This window comes from Ammospiza nelsoni, chromosome 13, assembly GCF_027579445.1.
Source record: "Ammospiza nelsoni isolate bAmmNel1 chromosome 13, bAmmNel1.pri, whole genome shotgun sequence".
Taxonomy (NCBI): Eukaryota; Metazoa; Chordata; class Aves; order Passeriformes; family Passerellidae; genus Ammospiza; species Ammospiza nelsoni.
Genome location: NC_080645.1, coordinates 3,368,703 through 3,387,123, shown reverse-complemented (window position 1 = coordinate 3,387,123; position 18,421 = coordinate 3,368,703). Strand labels below are relative to the sequence as shown.

At 39.4% G+C, this 18,421-nt stretch overlaps 1 protein-coding gene across 1 annotated transcript in view; it reads right to left on the bottom strand.

Moving 5' to 3' along the window:
• The window catches only part of LOC132078916 (transcription initiation factor TFIID subunit 4-like), a 154,035-nt gene that overhangs the window by 93,628 nt on the left and 41,986 nt on the right, over window positions 1-18,421 (bottom strand). Inside the window, exon 10 of the mRNA XM_059481256.1 lies at window positions 13,038-13,207. Coding sequence (XP_059337239.1) covers window positions 13,038-13,207 — 170 coding nt within the window. The remainder of the gene's footprint in view (window positions 1-13,037; window positions 13,208-18,421) is intronic.

Sequence of the window (18,421 nt, the reverse complement as noted above, 5' to 3'; positions counted from 1 at the left end):
GAAGCTTTAATAGCAAACCCTGGTTCAATCAGAATTTAATAAAGATCTACAGTATATGAGCATGCAAAGAAGTGTGTCAGGATGTTTTGCTACAAATAAACTATATTATATTTTAAATTTTTTGATATTGCAACAGAGTTACTGTAAAGTCAGAACTTAGATACAAGTTCCAAAATCCTTGAGGGAAAAAACGTTCAGCAATATTATTCTGATATTGGCATATGTGTCAGTAGCACAAGATTGTTTTTTACAAATATAAAAGCACCTAAACCTTGTAACTGAAAACTTTTTAGGTCTCATGAAGTGAAAATTCTGCTATCATCTGCTCAGTTATCTGAAAGTCACTGGCTTTGCTGCACTTTAGAAGTTTAATTATATTTTATTGATCAAAACCAAAATAAATCATAAGGAGAGTACTGCCCTATTTGGGAAGCAGAAGAAAAATACTGTCTTTGCAGATAGGCTTTCAAAGAATCAAAAAGTTCCTTCAATAATTTATAGTATAAGAGGACTGACAGGATTGAGATCAAAGATAAAAAAAATTATTTGTAAAACATCAGGTCTGACTCTGATTATTGATGTGATAAATTATTGAGTGCTGTATAAAATCTCTTTACGTTTGCACTCAAAACAAGAAAACCTTGAAGAAGTGGCTTTAAGCAGTTAAACAGCTCAGATTTAGGGCTGGAGCTGTCCTTCAGGAGCAACACTGCGAGGGTGCATAATCAGTGTCTGTCTGCCCTAACCACAGGGCAGAAATGCAGAATGCACTCACTGCTGTCACCCTAACACCAGGAGCAACTTCCTGAACTTTAAATTCTGTGTGTGAAATATTGGTCCAGGACCCAACTGGAACCATCTTGTTAGGTCCAGACCCCTTCTGCCATTACAGCTTGCTTGCACACTACAAAATAGAAAGTAAAATCCATCCCACTCCAATCTGAGATGTTATTTAAGTTTTTGTTTAACCTCATTCAACACCATCAGATCTAGGAAAATGCAGCACAGAAGCATCTGGCCAGATCTACCCACATCACAGAAAGCAGATCATCCTGCCCACAGCCCAGAAAGTGTTGGGCTGTGCCTTGGATTGCATCTACAACTGAGGCTGCAGCCCCAAAAGAGCCACCAGAGTTTTGTGCCTCAAGCTTCCCCACCAGGAAAGGCAATGTACTGGGAACACAACCACTTCAATTGCTGCAGCCTCCCAAACCATTCAATTCTCTAGGAAAAAATTCTATTCCTTCATTTCACCAGCATAAGGGAAACTGACATTTTGTAGCACTGCTGTAGATGTAGCAGTGAAACATTTAAAACACCTTAATCTCTGTACAATTACATATAAGTAAACACAACATGACTGGTTAAGTAGACACTGTTCAGGAGTTACAATACACAGGTACTTGGGGAAATTACAAACTGAAAAAATGGGGTGAGGAGGACAGCAGTTCACCTGAAACCAGATAAGCAGTATTTGTGTAAGACTCAGCTTGTGTGGTCTCTAGAAAGCAAGCCATGAAATTAAGAGAAAGCAACTGGAGCTTTATCTGATAGTGTGTATTAATAATGCTAAATACTGTGTAGTAATAATTCTAAATGCTTTGTATTAAGAATTCTAAATGCTGTGTATTAATAATTCTAAACTGAGCAGTGCCAGGCTGACTAAACACAGAGAGGGAACAGCTCTACTGTACTAAGGGGCCTTGGCATCCTGAGGAGCACAAATGGAAATTATTGAATTCACTTCTGCCAACCTCAGAACAGCGTCCTCAGCCCACAAAGTCATCCATCAATACTGCATTCCTGGTGCTATCAAGGGGAAAACCCAACCCACAATATTAAGCTGGAGAATGAGGGATGGAACACAGGAGAGGAAAAGATTAAGGTGGTTGTTTAGGTTCAGAATACCCTGGAGTTGTGTGGGTGGGCTCACAGTGCCCTGGACAGACTTTCAGTACTAGAAACTGAATACAGAGCTTGTTAAACAGCAGTAGGGCAAACAGCAACTCCTAGTTCTGATGATTAAAATTAGAGATTCCTAGGGGTGCAAGATAACCCAGTGATCCCAGGCAAAGGAAACAGCAAGATAATTTTAGCTGTAATCTTCTGGTTCCAGTCCCTTGAATAAAAGCTTCAATTTAACTCTCACTAACTAAATGCATAAATAATTTATTCAGTGTTGACTTGCTGCACTGTTAAGCTGGTCTGCTGCTACAAGACAGTGTGAGGGAAGGAGAAACTACAAAACTTTGGTTGCTACCTCGACAAACAGGGCCAACCCAAGGGAAGTGGTTGGAGCAGGCGCCTCTGAGGAGCTGTAACCCAGAGCTGCTCAGGAAAGCCCCAGGGCAGGGAGTGTTTGCTGCCAAGCACAGAATCCCTGCCAGGAGTTTGAGATTTGGTGCAGGTTCCCTGCAGCAGGTACAAACCAGCACTCTCTGACAGGGGCAGATGGCCAAGATAGAACCCAGAGCTCCAAACAGGAAAGGTTCTGCAAACCAGGCTCTGACACTGCTCAGCACTCCCAGTGCACCTCCACAGGGAACAGGGACTTCTAGAGAGAATGGCTTTTTATCACTTCCTAATTGTTATGTGCAAAACCATGGAAAGCCCTACATTCCTTACTTCAATCAGCTTGTTTGTAAAAAAAAGTTCCTCCTCTCAGAGCTTAAGAACTAACTCATGAGTAGAATTCTGAACAAAATGGAAACCTTTGTTGGATCAGGCCCTTTTCTGACCCAGAGGTGGGCAACTGAGAGGTGTTCTAAAAACTTTTATTCCATTTTCAGTCTCTTGTGAAGGGTAAGACAACACAGATGTTATAATCTCTGCCATCACAAACAGAAGCCAAGTATTTTCTAATTACAATACACTATAAGTGTTTCTTGGCCTATCAGCTTTAGCCACACCATGCTGTAAATGCCTTAAAGCCAATAATCTAAAATTACCCCTCATGGGTCCCACTACAATGCATCTTTCAGAGTTCTGTTTCTCCAAAGTATATTATTTGCAGGGCCATCCTTTGAAACTTGTGTCTAGTTCCATTTCTCTCTCAGCAATGTCTGTCCTATTCCATGGCATTTCTAAGTCAGCATTTCTTATCTCAAGGTTTACATATGGATGCACACTGTGTGAGCTTTCTGTCAGGCTTGGAGAATTCCCTACAAACGCATTTCCCACACTTCTTGAGAATTCCCAATTTTCTTCTGGACTACCCACCTTGGGCTGATTGCTCTGAAAGCATTTTTGAAACTGAGAAACTGCTCAACCATCAGTTATTTTTTTTAAATAAATTCCAAACTTACAGATTAAAATCCTCAAAATACATACCACGCTCAGTGCAAGATAGAGCAGGGAAAAAACATAACCAGCCATGCAATGTAACCTAAAAGAATAAAAATGAGGAATAAAATGCTACACAATTTTTAGTACTGCATTTCCTGCCCCCTAAAAAGTAAATGCCAACCAAACTATTTTAGCAAAGATTCAGCTGAGACTTTTAAGCTCTGTAGTGTGAATGCACAAGCACAAAACCATTTAAACTGTTTCAGGCACTACAGTGGATTTAACTCTTTCAGTACAAACTATCTTTAATAAACACTTATGTATTTCTATAACTGTATAAAAAGTTAAGTAAACCTGCACTGGGTAACAGAGTCCATCATCCTTTCTCTAACAGTAGTATTAGGAGATGCTGCTAGAAGATTATTAAAACAAAAAGTGTGCATGGCTCACTGTGCACCAAAATTATGCCTTGGTCTGTCCTAAGTTAGAGCATCTTATCTGTGTATCATGTCAGGATGGAATGTTTTTTCCATTAATTTTTCAAGTAATTTTTTGAATTTGCAACATTGTAAAACAAAGAGTTCCACAACTTAACTTCACACTTGGAAAAAAGCAAACTTTTTGTTAATTTTGAACAATTACTTTCTAATTTTCATACACTTTATTCCTGTTAAAGGAAAGCAAGCAAAATAGCTCCACTCTAGAGGGTCATTGTGGTGTAATTATTTTAACACAACAGAGCCATAGTTGCATCCATGCAAAATCTATGTGTAACCCTGGCCAAAGTTTCATTCTATTTTCTGCGCTGATTCAAAGCTTTTATACGCAAGAGAAAAAAAATTCATCAAGTAGAGAAAGAATTTCTCAAGAATCTTACTTAACCCCTTACTATACAACTCGTGTTTTTTTATGGACTGACCAGCAAAAAGCCTCCATTTTTCCAAAAAGTCTGTCTCAACCAGTGGGTAAGTCTGGGAACTTACTCATAATTTATGCTTTTTGGGGAAAAGAAAAACTACTTGGAGAAGAGGTCTGTGCTAAGGTATATATAACCAGACAATCCAGTTTCCAAAATTCTGTCTCTAAGCTAGATAATTAAACAGCTGAAAGGCAGCTATTAATCATCCATGAAGAGTCTGTTTTATTAGCCCTGGTGGTTTGTCTCTAGCAGAACCTAGCTAGGCACCAAACAACATTCTGCACAGCTCTGTGGAGGCTTGGAAAATGGAAGGAGCTGCCACAAAGCATGGAAGCACAAACAGTGCATCTTGGAGCACAGAACACTTGGAACACTTGGCACTCTCACAGCAAGGAAGGCTTGCAGCTTGAGCAGAGAGAACAGAAAGAATGTTAACTCTGAAGGAATATAAAGCACTGCAATTAATTGTTTCCCTGCTCTCTTCTCTAATTAAACTGTGTATCACCTAAGTCTTTAGAAGAAATCAAAATCCCAATGTGTTAAGTAAAGACAATATCCTTATGTTTGATGTTTAATTCCTCCTCTTTAAATAATTCAACTTTAAGATTATTTTTGTGCTATTTGATGTGTGTATTCTAAAAGAAGGGCAGGTGCTGAAGTTATTAAAAGGAGGCACTGAAGTACAAAGTCTTTGAGAACTGCACCACCACATCCTACCCTATAATCCCAGTAACCTGGCTGCAGCAATTGAACAGTGTGAGGAAAATACTGAAGACGGAGGAGGGGATGAAAACTGAAATGGGGCAGGTCTCAACGTGTCAAGTAAGAACACACAGATTACAGTTATACCATCTTTTCTTCTTCATCTTGGTTTTCCTAAAACAAAAAATACAGCATAATGAGCATGTCCAAAAACATCCAGGAACATTCAAGAATAAACACAGAGTGAGTATAGAGGACTAGAAAATATGTTCACTGTTTTTATGAATAATAGCAAATGCCTCAATGCACTTTTGTGCTTGGTTACTCACTAGAGACACAAATCAAAAGAGATTTTTACAAGGACTAGACCAGAAAGAACTAATATGGCAATGACACCAACAGGAGTCCCTAAGAAAACAACAGAGAAGTTGTTAGTTGGGATTTATCTGTTTTCATGCAGAGCAGACAAATGTGTTTCTTGAGCTAAACTCAAAACAGTAACCAAGACAATTCCTCAGGCTTAAAGACCATAAATACACTATTGTGACAGCACACCAGGTAAGACAGAGATGGAGCAGAACCCCTGTAAGAATGTCAGAAATGAAAAACAGATCCTAGAGCACAGTCCTCACAAGGAACAGACCACACTCTCCATCACATCCACAGGATCCACAGGCGTACCAAGTATAAGAACTTGCATATGTGGTTCTGTTCTTTTAAGGCAAATTGTGTGAACAAAACAGGTATTTCCCTCAAGAAACCATCTCTGACACCACAATCATCACAGTTGTCTCCACAAGCCTGATGCCAGGCTTGTTACCTGTGAGGCAGGATAAACATGTCACACAGGCAGGATATGCACAAACCCCAGGAAATTCAAAGGATATCAGAAGGGTAGACCAAAGATCATAACCTGAATTTCAAAATGTCAGCACCTTCACCTGTCTATGCCCAGGATTAGAATTAAAATTGCCAAGATCAGGACACCATCCCACATTCATTAATAGCAAAGACAGCATCACCAGATCCACAACTGCAAAATTTAATCATGTCAAATATGGTTGCTTAATTTTGTCAAAATAGCTTTAGTTTATGATAGTTTATAGCAAGGTTGCACTTCTACACTATTGTGCATGAACAGATGGTGGTACCTCACCTGGCACCACTTTGTGTTGCAGCTACACCAACAAATTTTTTTCCTTGAAAACAAACACCCTTTGGTCAGCAGCAGAATGTCTTCATAGCAGTTCAATGTTTGGCTCTGACTTATTTAACACAAGGGACTGCAAAACTGGTTAAACCACAGATTAACCCTTTCTGCATTACAACCACTGAAAAAAGTGCCAAATTGCCAATGAGTTGCAGTAAATTCTGGACTTGTGTGCAGTAGACTCAGCAACGTGAAGGAGGCTGACAATGGGAGAAGGAAAGACTAAAAGGAAGTTTACAAAGTTTGTCAGTAATTTTAAGAAATGAAAACACTACAACCTTAGTATGAGCAGCAGGATTGCCAAATAAACATAATGAACAATCATTCCAACATATTTTTAAAAATATTACCTTTTCCTTTTTCCCCCTTAAACGATCCTTGAAGATGCTGCTCACTGATCAATGACTTCCTCCTCCACAAAGATGTTCCAACATGTGTTGAGCGCTGGGGACATTAGCACCACCTCTAGAGCATGGAGTCTGCCTACAGGGATAATGTAAGTCAGCTTTATTGCAATACTGAATGGTTCTCTAAGGTTTTCTTTTTATTGTTCTTATTTTACACCCATGGACTTTATAAATGAATCTGGTAGAGAATGCATCTCCACAGAATGATGATCTTAATTTTACTCTCCTTTGCAGAGACCTGGAAATTTAAGCTGTTCCATTCCCAGATGCAAACTTATTCTGAGGCTGGGTAACATATTTTGGTGGGCCCTGAAGGCCAGAACTGCCTTCCAGAAATAGCAAAGACCTTTTAAAGATGGCACTTTCACTACATTCACAAAACAGAATGAAAAACGGGTGAAAACAAAATTATGGTGAAAACAAAACTTGAATTCTCTAAATATTTCTGAGACCAAGTATAATGGTCATGCTCTCAGTTCAGCTGGAGTAAAACCTCTGAAAATGATGCCTGAAGAAACAGCATCATTTTCTTCATAAATAGTCATAGTTTAAACATAGCTAAATTAATCATATTTATTTTGAGAAATTACTGCTTGATGAAATAGCATCAGTTCTGACACCTAAAGGTGATACAGCTAAAAGCATAACTCAGATTCTGTAGTGTTGCAGAGCCAATAAGATTAATAAAAAGAAAACCTTGTAAATACACAAAAAATATTGAACAGAAGCTGCCCTACCTTTCACAGAAAGGCAGACTCCAAGCTCTCAGGTGGTACTGAAGTTACCATTCCAACACATGTTGGGACATCTTGTAAAACAGGAAGTCTAATCATGGACCTATTAAAGAAAGAACAACAATAGGGTTTAACATTCTGCTGAAGTACTCACTGATTATGTTTATTTGGCAACACTGCTGCTGATACTAAGATGGGAATGGATTCTCACCTTTTTTGGAAAGGAAATAATAAATGTAAATCAAATATAATTGTCTTATAATACAGTAACATTAGCAATTGATTCAGTTGGAATATAGAACCAAATTCTCTATTGAACTGTGCAACGAACTCCAATCTCAGCCTGAGAAACAACTATCACAACTATGGGCATTGGTTAGAAAACTGGGAGCAGGACACATCTTCTCATCTAAATGCAATTTCCAGCAAACTGCTTGTTTGATACTAATGAAAAAAGCCCAAGTTTCAGCAGTATTCCAGATGTCAGAATGTGGGTACATCTCCACACCTGCCACATCTCTGCAGTGCCAGACTGAAGTTTACAGAAACTAGAGGAAGTCCATGCTTGTGGCATGCACAATAACTCACAATTTGGATTATACAATACCTAACATGACCTTTTTTTTGTTCCCTGAGAAAAAGGAAGTAGAATCCAGAGAACTCCACTGCAGGTACAGTTCAAGCATGTCCTTAGGACAGTGCATGACTTCAATCTGCTACACTTATGAACAGGGAGGTGTTAGAGCAATCCCCAAACACAATCAAGAGTTATGTCCACAGGCATTTACAGAGGTCATCCTGACAGCAAGGTGCTGATGGAAAAAAAATTATATTCAAACAAATACTTCAGTTTGAAGACAAATCAACTTATGGACAAAAAGGTAAAAGTCAGCAGTGAAAACAATTAAATCACATCAACAAAAAGTGCAGTGAAAACAAAATATTCTATTCACAGGCAATAGGAGAGCTCAGAATTTCAGAACACACAACCACTGTAATTGAAGTAGCTATAAACGCTCTCTGAAGTAAAGCAACCAGAGAAATAACTACACTTTTATGTTAGAGCTGCTCTGTATATGAAAGAGCAGCCATCAATAGGACAGCTTCATTTCATTCAAACTAGAACACAAATGTTGACAAACAAACCCAGAGAAAGAGGATGCCAGAAAGACTTACTGAACTAATAACAAATGCCTTAAATAGAGGCTGAAATCACCTGGCCTGGTTCCATGAAGGGTACCCCTATGGGTTTTAACTTGGTTTAGCAATATAAAATGCCCTCTAGAGCACACAGATTCTGTATTTAAAATATATAGATATGCACACAACTGCTGCCACTGCCATGCCACACAGCAGGTTCAATACACCCCAGAATATAAAAAACCCAGATAAGCTATTTCTGTAGGTTTTAACATGCAGTGTTACAGCAGACATGCAATTCAAGCGTGGCTAAACAAAGAAACAATCAAGGCAGAGCAATGATCAATATTTCATCAGACAGAATTAAAACCATATTTTACATGTAAAATAACAAAAAGGTAAATCTATAAATTATGTTGAGCCTAACCATACAACTGTTATATTGACAGAACCAGAACTTCTAACCAGCCAAGCTTCTCTGAAGCTGTTTTAAGGAGGACTGCAGGCCTATAACTACTGAACTAGGAGAAACTGGAGTCATCAGCACATTCCCAAGCTTTATAATAACTGGCATGAACCACTATGTGTGTTCTAGACTAGAAATTTATTTCCATGAAGCAAGAGAATCCAGAACTAAGCTTGTGGTGGGAAATCCTGCAGATGTATGCCATGTCAGTAAAACACACTTCTCCAAAGAACATTGATAAGAGATACAGCATTTTGTAAAACCATGCTACAGACAATCTGATTTCTTAATGCAGGTGTACAAAAATTCTGAATGAATGTGAAATAAATATATCATGGCTGATTCTCCAAAAGTTTCTATCATATGTATTTAAGTGAAAATAAATTGGAAGATACAAGATGAACAGTTTTCAAAATGTATTTTAGGTGGCCAAACCAGTCCCATATTTCTTAGAATGCCACATCTGTTCCATTCAGTCAGTGCTCTGCAACAATAAAACTGAAGTAGAAAAATGAGGTGAAGAACACAAAGTGAAGAGAGAAAGGAACCATCTAAGTCAAAGAATACAATATGCCAAACTCCTGCTTAAATATTATTGCATTATGACAGTAATGGATGGTTAGGGTTCACCACAAGTTGTGACATTTTAGGGAGAGTTAATAAAAGCAAAATGGCATCACCTGATTGTAGAAAAAATCAGAATTTCTTCTAAATAAAAGTTGTGGGAATTAATAAGCTGCTGCAGATTCTAAGCCTGATAAAGTGCCATGCTCCATTGCTCACAAAATAATAAAGCAAAGTTTTCTGGAACCCCCAGTGAAGGTTTGAGAGACCACCAAGTTCTCAGACAAGTACATGAGACAGCTGTTCCCTTTTTCCATGGATTTAGTTATCAGGCTTTATAAAAAGGATCATGTTTTATGCCATCCCTTGCTGTGTCCTGCTACCTTTCACTAACATTTAATATAACATGCAGTGCAGCCTTGTTCTTATCTGCACTCAGAAACCATGCTGCAATCAAGGAATTAAAGGCAAGGAGTCTCTGTTTCCACAAGATGGTTATGAACTATAGAAAACTGTCACACTTAAAAACCTGCTTCACTAAATGTTGCCTGTTGCCTCACTCAGTAAACAGCAAAAAACTCAGAATATCAAAAACTAGCTTCTAAAACCTAACACAGCATTCTTACCCAGCAAGAAGTAACTTATGAATGGAAAAAAGTGAAACAATTACAAATTATTAAGGTTATTTTTCTTGTTCATTCCCATAAAACCATGTGGAAAAGCCAGGATTTTGCAGCATTATTTATTTGTGAGGGTCTAACCAGCTTGCTTGCCCTCTGAAGATAACACTACTCATTGTACTAACAAAGCTAAAGACCTAGAAAGTGTGAGGAGTTGGGATGCACATGCATGATGCATATCAACCCCTGCCTCTCAACTTCCTAAAAAAGAGAAACTAAAGCCTTCCAAGCCTTTGTGTATGTTTCATTGTGCTCTGCTGTCATGTAGAAAGATCAGGGTTTAAAGTTTTATGATTCCGAGTGGAATAACAAAAGAAATACATTATATGCTGAGAAATAACCACTCTTGATTCTGTATCAAAGAAGAATTTGAAACAGTCACAGCCTTGCCTTCCTACATGAACAAATGGCAATGATTACCAGCCCAAAATGACTAGATACAAAATTGGATAAGGAAGCATGTGGGAAGCGGATGAATATCTTTGCATGAATTACCTTTCAGTTACTTCTTCCATTTAAATGGATCAATATTAGTGCCTTAGATTTAAAATAAACTTTGGATTACAACACCGCCAAGCTCAAGTAGAGATAAGAACACACAATATATTAAGAAAGCTCTTTCACTATGTCTTTGAGGCATCTGGCTGGTGGTTACTGCCAAAGTCTGAAGAGCATCTGCTCTCACTTTAGCAGTTTATATTCCAACTCTGGTGAATGGAAGCACAATCTCTGAAACAGCCTTTGGGGAACACTACCGAGCTACTCGACAAAGCTCTTACTCAGAAAAGAGAGCAGGAGATTAATATTACAGAAAACTTGAAAGATCTAGCTTCTGAGAAAGGAGACAAGAGCAGTTTCCTAATACTGTACACACCACAAATCTCTCTTTTACTAAAACATTAAAAACCTGCCCTAAAACTGAAGTGATTAAATATGAATAGACCTAAAGGTAGAAAATAACATTGTTTAAGTCATATTCAGGCAAAATTAAGAAGAAACAATGTATTTTATCTCATTTGTCAACAGGCATAATGAAAACAGAAGAATGAGGACTCACATCACAGACTTTTTCCTAATGTGCTTGAGAAGGTCACGGGTGCTTTGCTTAGTCCTGGTGTTGTCACAGCAACATATGGCAATACTGAGTCTTGTACTGAACTCACAATGTCATTATTTTAGAGTGCCCAGTAGCACAAATTACTAAATTTGTGTGTGGTCCTAAGCAAACAACAAATCTGGCCACACACAGTGAAAATCCAACTTCTAAAACTTCAAATTCAGCTGAAGGAATTCTGTCCTCAAGAGCCATAGATCCCAGATAGTAGCCACTTCTGAACTCCACAGCCACTTTCAAAACTATAAAAGGCTTCATGTAAAACCAAAATAAAGCTCTAAAAGTGGCTGCAGGAGATCACTAGGAGTGGCCTCTCTTCTGGATTCACTGCTTTTGAGAAGTAAATCCCTGCAGCTGCTTTTAAAAGCTTTGAAAGTTTCATTTCAATTATCAAAGCCAATAAAGCTTCAAAAACAGCCATAGGGATTTGTTCCTCAGAGAAGCAAACCCCAAAAGGCAGTGATGAATATTGTGATGGGTTCTGTGGCTCTTAAAGTATGTACAGATTCCTGTAAGTCCTGCACTTGTAACTACAACTCCATGTTGCACAGCAATTGTTACAGCCAGACAGCTCATTAAGGCTGATGTGGCAAATTCATTACTGATTTCCCATTCTTTCTAACAATTTTATGTCTGTTGCCTTTTCCTTTATTGCACCTGTATCAACTATTGTGTGATCATCCCTCCTAACAGTTTCTCAGGCACATTTTGTGAGGACCTTGCTGGCTGCAGTCTCAGGTGGTGCTGAGGCAGTCCCAAAAAGCAGGACTTGCTTCCCAGCCATCCTCACAGCCAGCAAAACCATCCTTTCTCTGAAGGGGAACTTAAAATGCATTTTGTAAAGTACAAGAGTGAAGTCTGACAATAAGTCAATTAAGAACTTGCCTGCAACTGCAATATAAAAAGGTTCCCATTAATTCAATGATCATAAACACAAACAGCATTTCAGAAGAAACCACATGACTGAAAAAAACCTGACAGCGGTGATTTGCAACAAGATTTTGGTCTTATGTTTAAAACTCTGAGAACTAGATCCCTAAAAATTTGTGATATAAGCACAGATCTGAAAGAGATACAATTTACACCCCTAAATAACCAAAGCTTAGTATGTTGAGACACTGATGGCACTGAAAACATTATGAAAATTATGCTAAAAAGATACATTTAAGTACCAGAACACATAGTGTATAATAAAACATGTCATATGAAATGCATTCTGTATTTCCTAACCTTAAACCATCACTAATTTTGAACAGTTATTCTGCTAAAGTTTTTAACTTCCATTTTCAAATGGCAGAATAAATAAACATACCTTTTTGCCATGATAAACAAACACACTTTTTGGAAAACACGCCATAAGAAAATCACTATGAACATTTAAATAGATGCAGGTGTTAAGAACTGAATAACTGGTTTGTATGGGGAAAGAAAATCTTGACAGGAAACTTAAGCATTCTGTTAAATGTTATTCACAGGTGTCCTCTGTGACCTGTACTACTTACTTTACCTCTCTGTTTCAATCTTCTCATGTGTAAAACATGAAGGAGGATTGTGAGAAATAATTAATGTTTGCAAAGAGCTTGAGATCCTTGGACATAAAAAACATGGGAAAAGCATGAAGTTTAAAAGCACCAGCATGCTATTTTATTTCCAACTTGAGGTAAGTTCCTTTCATCACAAAAACCTTGAAAGTTTAGAAATACAAAATCATGGAATCAAATGCTTTAAAAACCATCTTAAGTGCTAAGCATATCCTGTTCCTCAGAACCTCAGCACTGAAGGAAACACTCCCAGAAGGAAAGGAGGTGCTTCTCACCCGTTTCAAGTATGCGTTTATGGAGAGGTATAGCAGCAAGAAAGGGTTCATCTTTACAGGACTGCATCTGGGATCCAACCAAGTCAGAGTTGGTGGCCATAATTCGGGCACTTTCTTCATTAAGGTTAACACCAGCCATAGAGGCAACATCATTGATGTCATCATCATCTCTGCAATAAAAAAACCAAACATATAAAACCAAATTCTGCATGGAATATATTAATTTTTTGCATCATCTGCTTCTGCAGAAGGAATCATCATGCCACATGCCCAGTGGGTGGGCCAACTGAGACACAACCACTGGTGTCTCCATTTTCACAGAATATCTTCAGAAACAACCATTATTTCTCTGGCCATATCAGAAAACATCAGAAGCAGGACAATCTGACTGATAACAGGTGTGACAGAGGTGTCTTCATCTGAGACTCAGTGATATCAGTGAAACCAGGCTGATCAGGAAACTAACAACTGAACACTGGGATTTTCTCTATATAAAGAAAACTAGGCATAAAATGGTAAAATAAATAACAGAAATTAAAAGCAAACCCATGAATTTTTCATCCTGCACTGTTTCACAAGTTCCTACTAAAACAGGCATCAAAGCATTTTCAGCAACAGTCAGGGAAGATTCTTTGGCCATGCTGAGCACACAGGTGATCCTGGCCTCCAAGTGTGGCTGGAGTACATGCTGGTAATTTCTCTGGCAACATACAAATATCAGGTGTGTCAACAACTGTTAGGAAAATGAGCTGCATTTGAGAAGTTGATAGCAACTCCCAGACCATTTTTTGCCCTGCAACATCCTTTATTTTGTGAAAGCACAAACAAACTTGGGTTTTCATACCTGTATCTCCCAAGCATCTTTACCTCCTACCTGTCTGAGGCATGACTCAGAGCTGTGAAACAGCCACCTGGATTTAGCACATTCTGTTTCACAGCTGTTATTGACACAAACACTATTTCAACATATTCTACAGTGATTACACAACCTTTGAGAATATCACTTTCAGAATACACATATATGGATAAGAACATTCAAGTCCATACTCCTATTACTGTATAAAGTAAACAAACAAAAGCTTAATTTAAATGATTTTTAAAAAAATGGTTACATAATTGATGTCCCATGCACCCTAGAATACTTTGACGCTATAACAAGCTTAATGCCCATAGTAAAAATCAATAGCTACAAGTAAGGTCTGAGAATAAAAGGAGGGAAATCCAGAAATGTATAATCTAGATCCTCCCCCTCCTACCATACTTTTCCTGTTACCTGCTCTACAGCAGCCAATTTTGGTGGAAGACTACAATAGTTTGATAGATAATAGTTTTGTTCTCTTTTATGGGGAGAAGTCAAGAAGGGACTTTTATTTGTGTAAACCTGCAGATACACGCTGAACACTTGAGGCAGAAAATTGAATATTTTACAATGCTTTCCAGAAAAAGTCTACACAAATGAGCTTCTACTAATTTCCAGGAGTGCTGGATTGAATCAAGCACTTGATTTCTTGTCTTCAAATGAAATTCCTGAGAACAGTGTTGCAACATCATAGGATGGTTTTGGTTGGAAGGAAACTGAAAAGCCCACCCAGTGCCACCCCTGCCATGTGCAGGGACACCTTCCACTGTCCCAGGCGGCTCCAAGTCCCAGTGTCCAACCTGGCCTTGGGCACTGCCAGGGATCCAGGGGCAGCTTCTCTGAGCAACCTGGGCCAGAGGCTCAGCATCCTCCCAGGGAATAATTCCTTCCTAATATCCAATGTAAATCTCTTACCCTTTAGTTTGGAGCCATTCCCCCTTGTCCTGCCACTCCATGCCCTTGTAAATTGTCTCTCCCCATCTTTACTGCAGGCTCCCTTCACGTGCTGCAAAGCCTCAATTGGGTCACCCTGGAGCCTCCTCTTCTGCAGGCTGAGAAATCCCAATTCCCTCAGCCTTTCTTCCTGGGGAGGTGCTTCATCCCTCCAGTCCTGTCACTTTTACATCTGACATGGTGTGGACACAATAATCACCTGTGTATCCTGAGCCACACTGAGGAACTGGCTCTGTGCCCACACCACAAAACCAACACCAACTGAGATACTCAGGGACCAACTCAAAGTTTGTAATTCTACAAGTCAAAACCACAGGTAAAACTGAAAGAAATTAAGATTCTGTCAGGTTAAAACCTGAATGCTTGAAATGGAATGAGAATCACCCTCACCTATGAGGACTCGCAAGGCCCAAATCCAGCAGGCCTCAAACCATGGGAAAACCAAACTCTCATCAAGGCAGTTCCCAGAACACAAACTCTGATCTATGTAAAACAGAAGCTTCTGGAAGACAGGTTTGAACCCAGAATTTCAAAATAAAGCTCAAACTGACCAAACCACCAGTGCAGTGGTGACATCCTGTGGGCCCTCACCCTGTTGTGGGTCTGGGTGCCAGGGAACGAGCCCAAGCAACAGAGGAGCTGGGTAAAAAGAAACCCAGAGGTTCCCAGGGCTGGCCCCACACAGCCCTGCTGTGCTGTCCCTCAGCAGAGCTCCCACAGCTGGGCAGATGTTCCCAGTGCTGTCCATCCCTCAGCCAGCAGCCCTCACAACTGGGCAGATGTTCCTAGTGCTGTCCATCCCTCAGCCAGCAGCCCTCACAGCTGGGCAGATGTTCCCAGTGCTGTCCATCCCTCAGCCAGCAGCCCTCACAGCTGGGCAGATGTTCCCACTGCTGTCCATCCCTCAGCCAGCAGCCCTCACAACTGGGCAGATGTTCCCAGTGCTGTCCCCTCAGCCAGCAGCTCCCACAGCTGGGCAGATGTTCCCAATGCTGTCCATTCCTCATCCAGCAGCTTCCACAGCTGGACAGATGTTCCCAGTGCTGTCCATCCCTCATCCAGCAGCTCCCACAGCTGGGCAGATGTGCCCAGTCCTGTCCCTTCACCCAGCAGCCCTCACAGCTGGGCACATCTGGCCAGCAGTAATCAAGAGTCTCAACCCTGTATTTCCATATCAGGTTGCCAGGACAAAGGTACTTTGATCTCCTTCAATCAATCATCCATTAAAAACCTCAAAACAGCACTCTTGACTTCTAGAACTTCTCTGAGAAGTTTACACTTCTCTCTCCTTTCATTTCATAGCTGAAGAAAATACCATCGATCTCTTACCTTCCTTCTACTTTGCAGTTCAGCTACTCTGATTTTTATTCAGTGTACAAATCTGTGACCACATTATAAATAAATATTTCTGAAATAAAACCAGACAAGTATTTTGGACACATTAGATTTCAATGCAATTATCAAAACCAATGCAATAGCACTTACAAAAACCATTACTGAACTCCTGGAGAGAATAATTTTCTTCCATCTTACACTTGCAACCTACAAACTGCAAGTACATCCCTTTTTTTTCTTTTCAGCATCACATGGAAGACAAATAAGAAATGTATTAATCACAGCTGGGACTACAATTTTTTCTGACAGGAAGAACCCTATCCATATATTCCTCCTTACTTCAAGGAACCTCATAATGAAAAAATGTTTGGATACTGAAACACACATTTATATATAAGAGTTGCTCTTCTTGCTGAACACTCTCCTATTAAAAGTGAACTTTTAAGCTCAGATAAGTGAGTTTTCAGAAGTTATTCTGTGGAACAAAGATGCCATCCAGTGGTGATCCAGACTGATGATTAATGTCTATCTTTCCTTTTTTATCAGAGCACAGCATTTAACAATTTCATATTTCTTGGCATATATTACTATACCTGTCCTAATTGTACTGTTTCAGTAAATATTTCTGGTTTGTACTGAACTAAATTCTGAGTCTCATAGGATGAATCTAACATTCCAACACATGGTATTTTCAAGACAGCATGAGTTCTCAAACTCTCTCCAAACACAAACTGTATCTTAGGATAATCCAAGAGTCCAATTCTTCCTCCTACATTCAACCTCTTGTAACAATCTTCCTTCTCCTTTTCCCTCACTATAAAGACTCATGCAACTGCCAAAAAAAATCTTATCTGAAAATAAGCAAGAAAACACCAAGTATTTGCACAGCTATCTGTGAAAGGTTTCAAAGATTTTGTTTAAACAAAGACAAGCCACGATAAAAACCTGGTGGCATTTTCTTTATGAAAAACCTTAACTGCATGATTGCAGTTTTCCTTTCTCATGCACTTTGTCAGACTTGAGCCACTGCTGTCCCAAACTGCCACACTGAATTGATCCCAAATAAGCCAGAAGAATGCACAAAGCAATCAAGACAACATTAGACCATTGACTCCTCTCCCTACAAGGGAATTGTGTGTCATTAGGACAAAGTCCCAACATCCCACAGATCCCAGGGACCACACAATCAGAGATTAACAACAATACATGGCACATAAATGGTGACTAGAAATTACTGGAAAAGCCACTACTGTATTATATTTTATAATGGCATAGATTCCATTTACACATCAATTATGATGTTTATTCTGACATTCAAGGTATAATTGGAAATGTCTCCCTAATACTGCTTTGCCACACAATTCATTCTCTATGCAGAATCTTCTCTCTGATAAGCAAAAGGGCTGACAGAACAGACCACATTTATGATCAGCATTTTTCTTTATTTTGAAATACATGGAAAAAACACAATCCCCTTATAGCTTGAAATATTCATTTGAAAAAAACAAAAACCTCAAGGGCAAGGTTTTTTCACATACCATTTTGAGATGAAAACTTTGAAGTTATCCATTTAACATCCACATTAGTGTTCTACCACTTAAAGGGTGAGCTGCTTTGCTTTTGTTGCTAAACTTTTATTTTTAAAAATGAAAACAAAATACTAGACAAGAGGGGTTTTTTTGGCTATGGCAAGGTAGTCTGAAAACAAATTTATTTCCACATAGAATCCACCTCAAAATGCAGTCAGAGAGCAGAATAAAACACAGGTACTAAGATCAGCTTCACATGATCTCAGAGACTTCACAGAACTGTCTCTGAAAACAAACCCCATCACACTGGCTGTATAAAACCTGACACTGCCAGGTTCCAGGTGAGATGTACCTCAGAAATACCATTTCAGAAAGGGAAAGGTTTCTGTAAAAAGGAAGGAGCACTCGAACCACAGCATCATCCCACACACAAGGCATGGATCTCTTCACTTCTGGCCCTGCCCCTGAGCCGTGCTGAGTTTGGAAGGGCTGAGATCACACAAGAGGACAAAGAGCCATCCCCATCCTTGGAGGAGCACAGAGCACACAGGGACCAGGCCCTGATCCAAAGCTGGACCTCCCAACTGAAGAGATTCCATCTCAGCATCAGGAACAAATGGTTCCACTGGTACCTGCAATGGGCACCACCTGAACCATGGTGAGAATCCCTTGGGAGGCTGCAGGAGCTGCTGCCACTGAACTCTGAG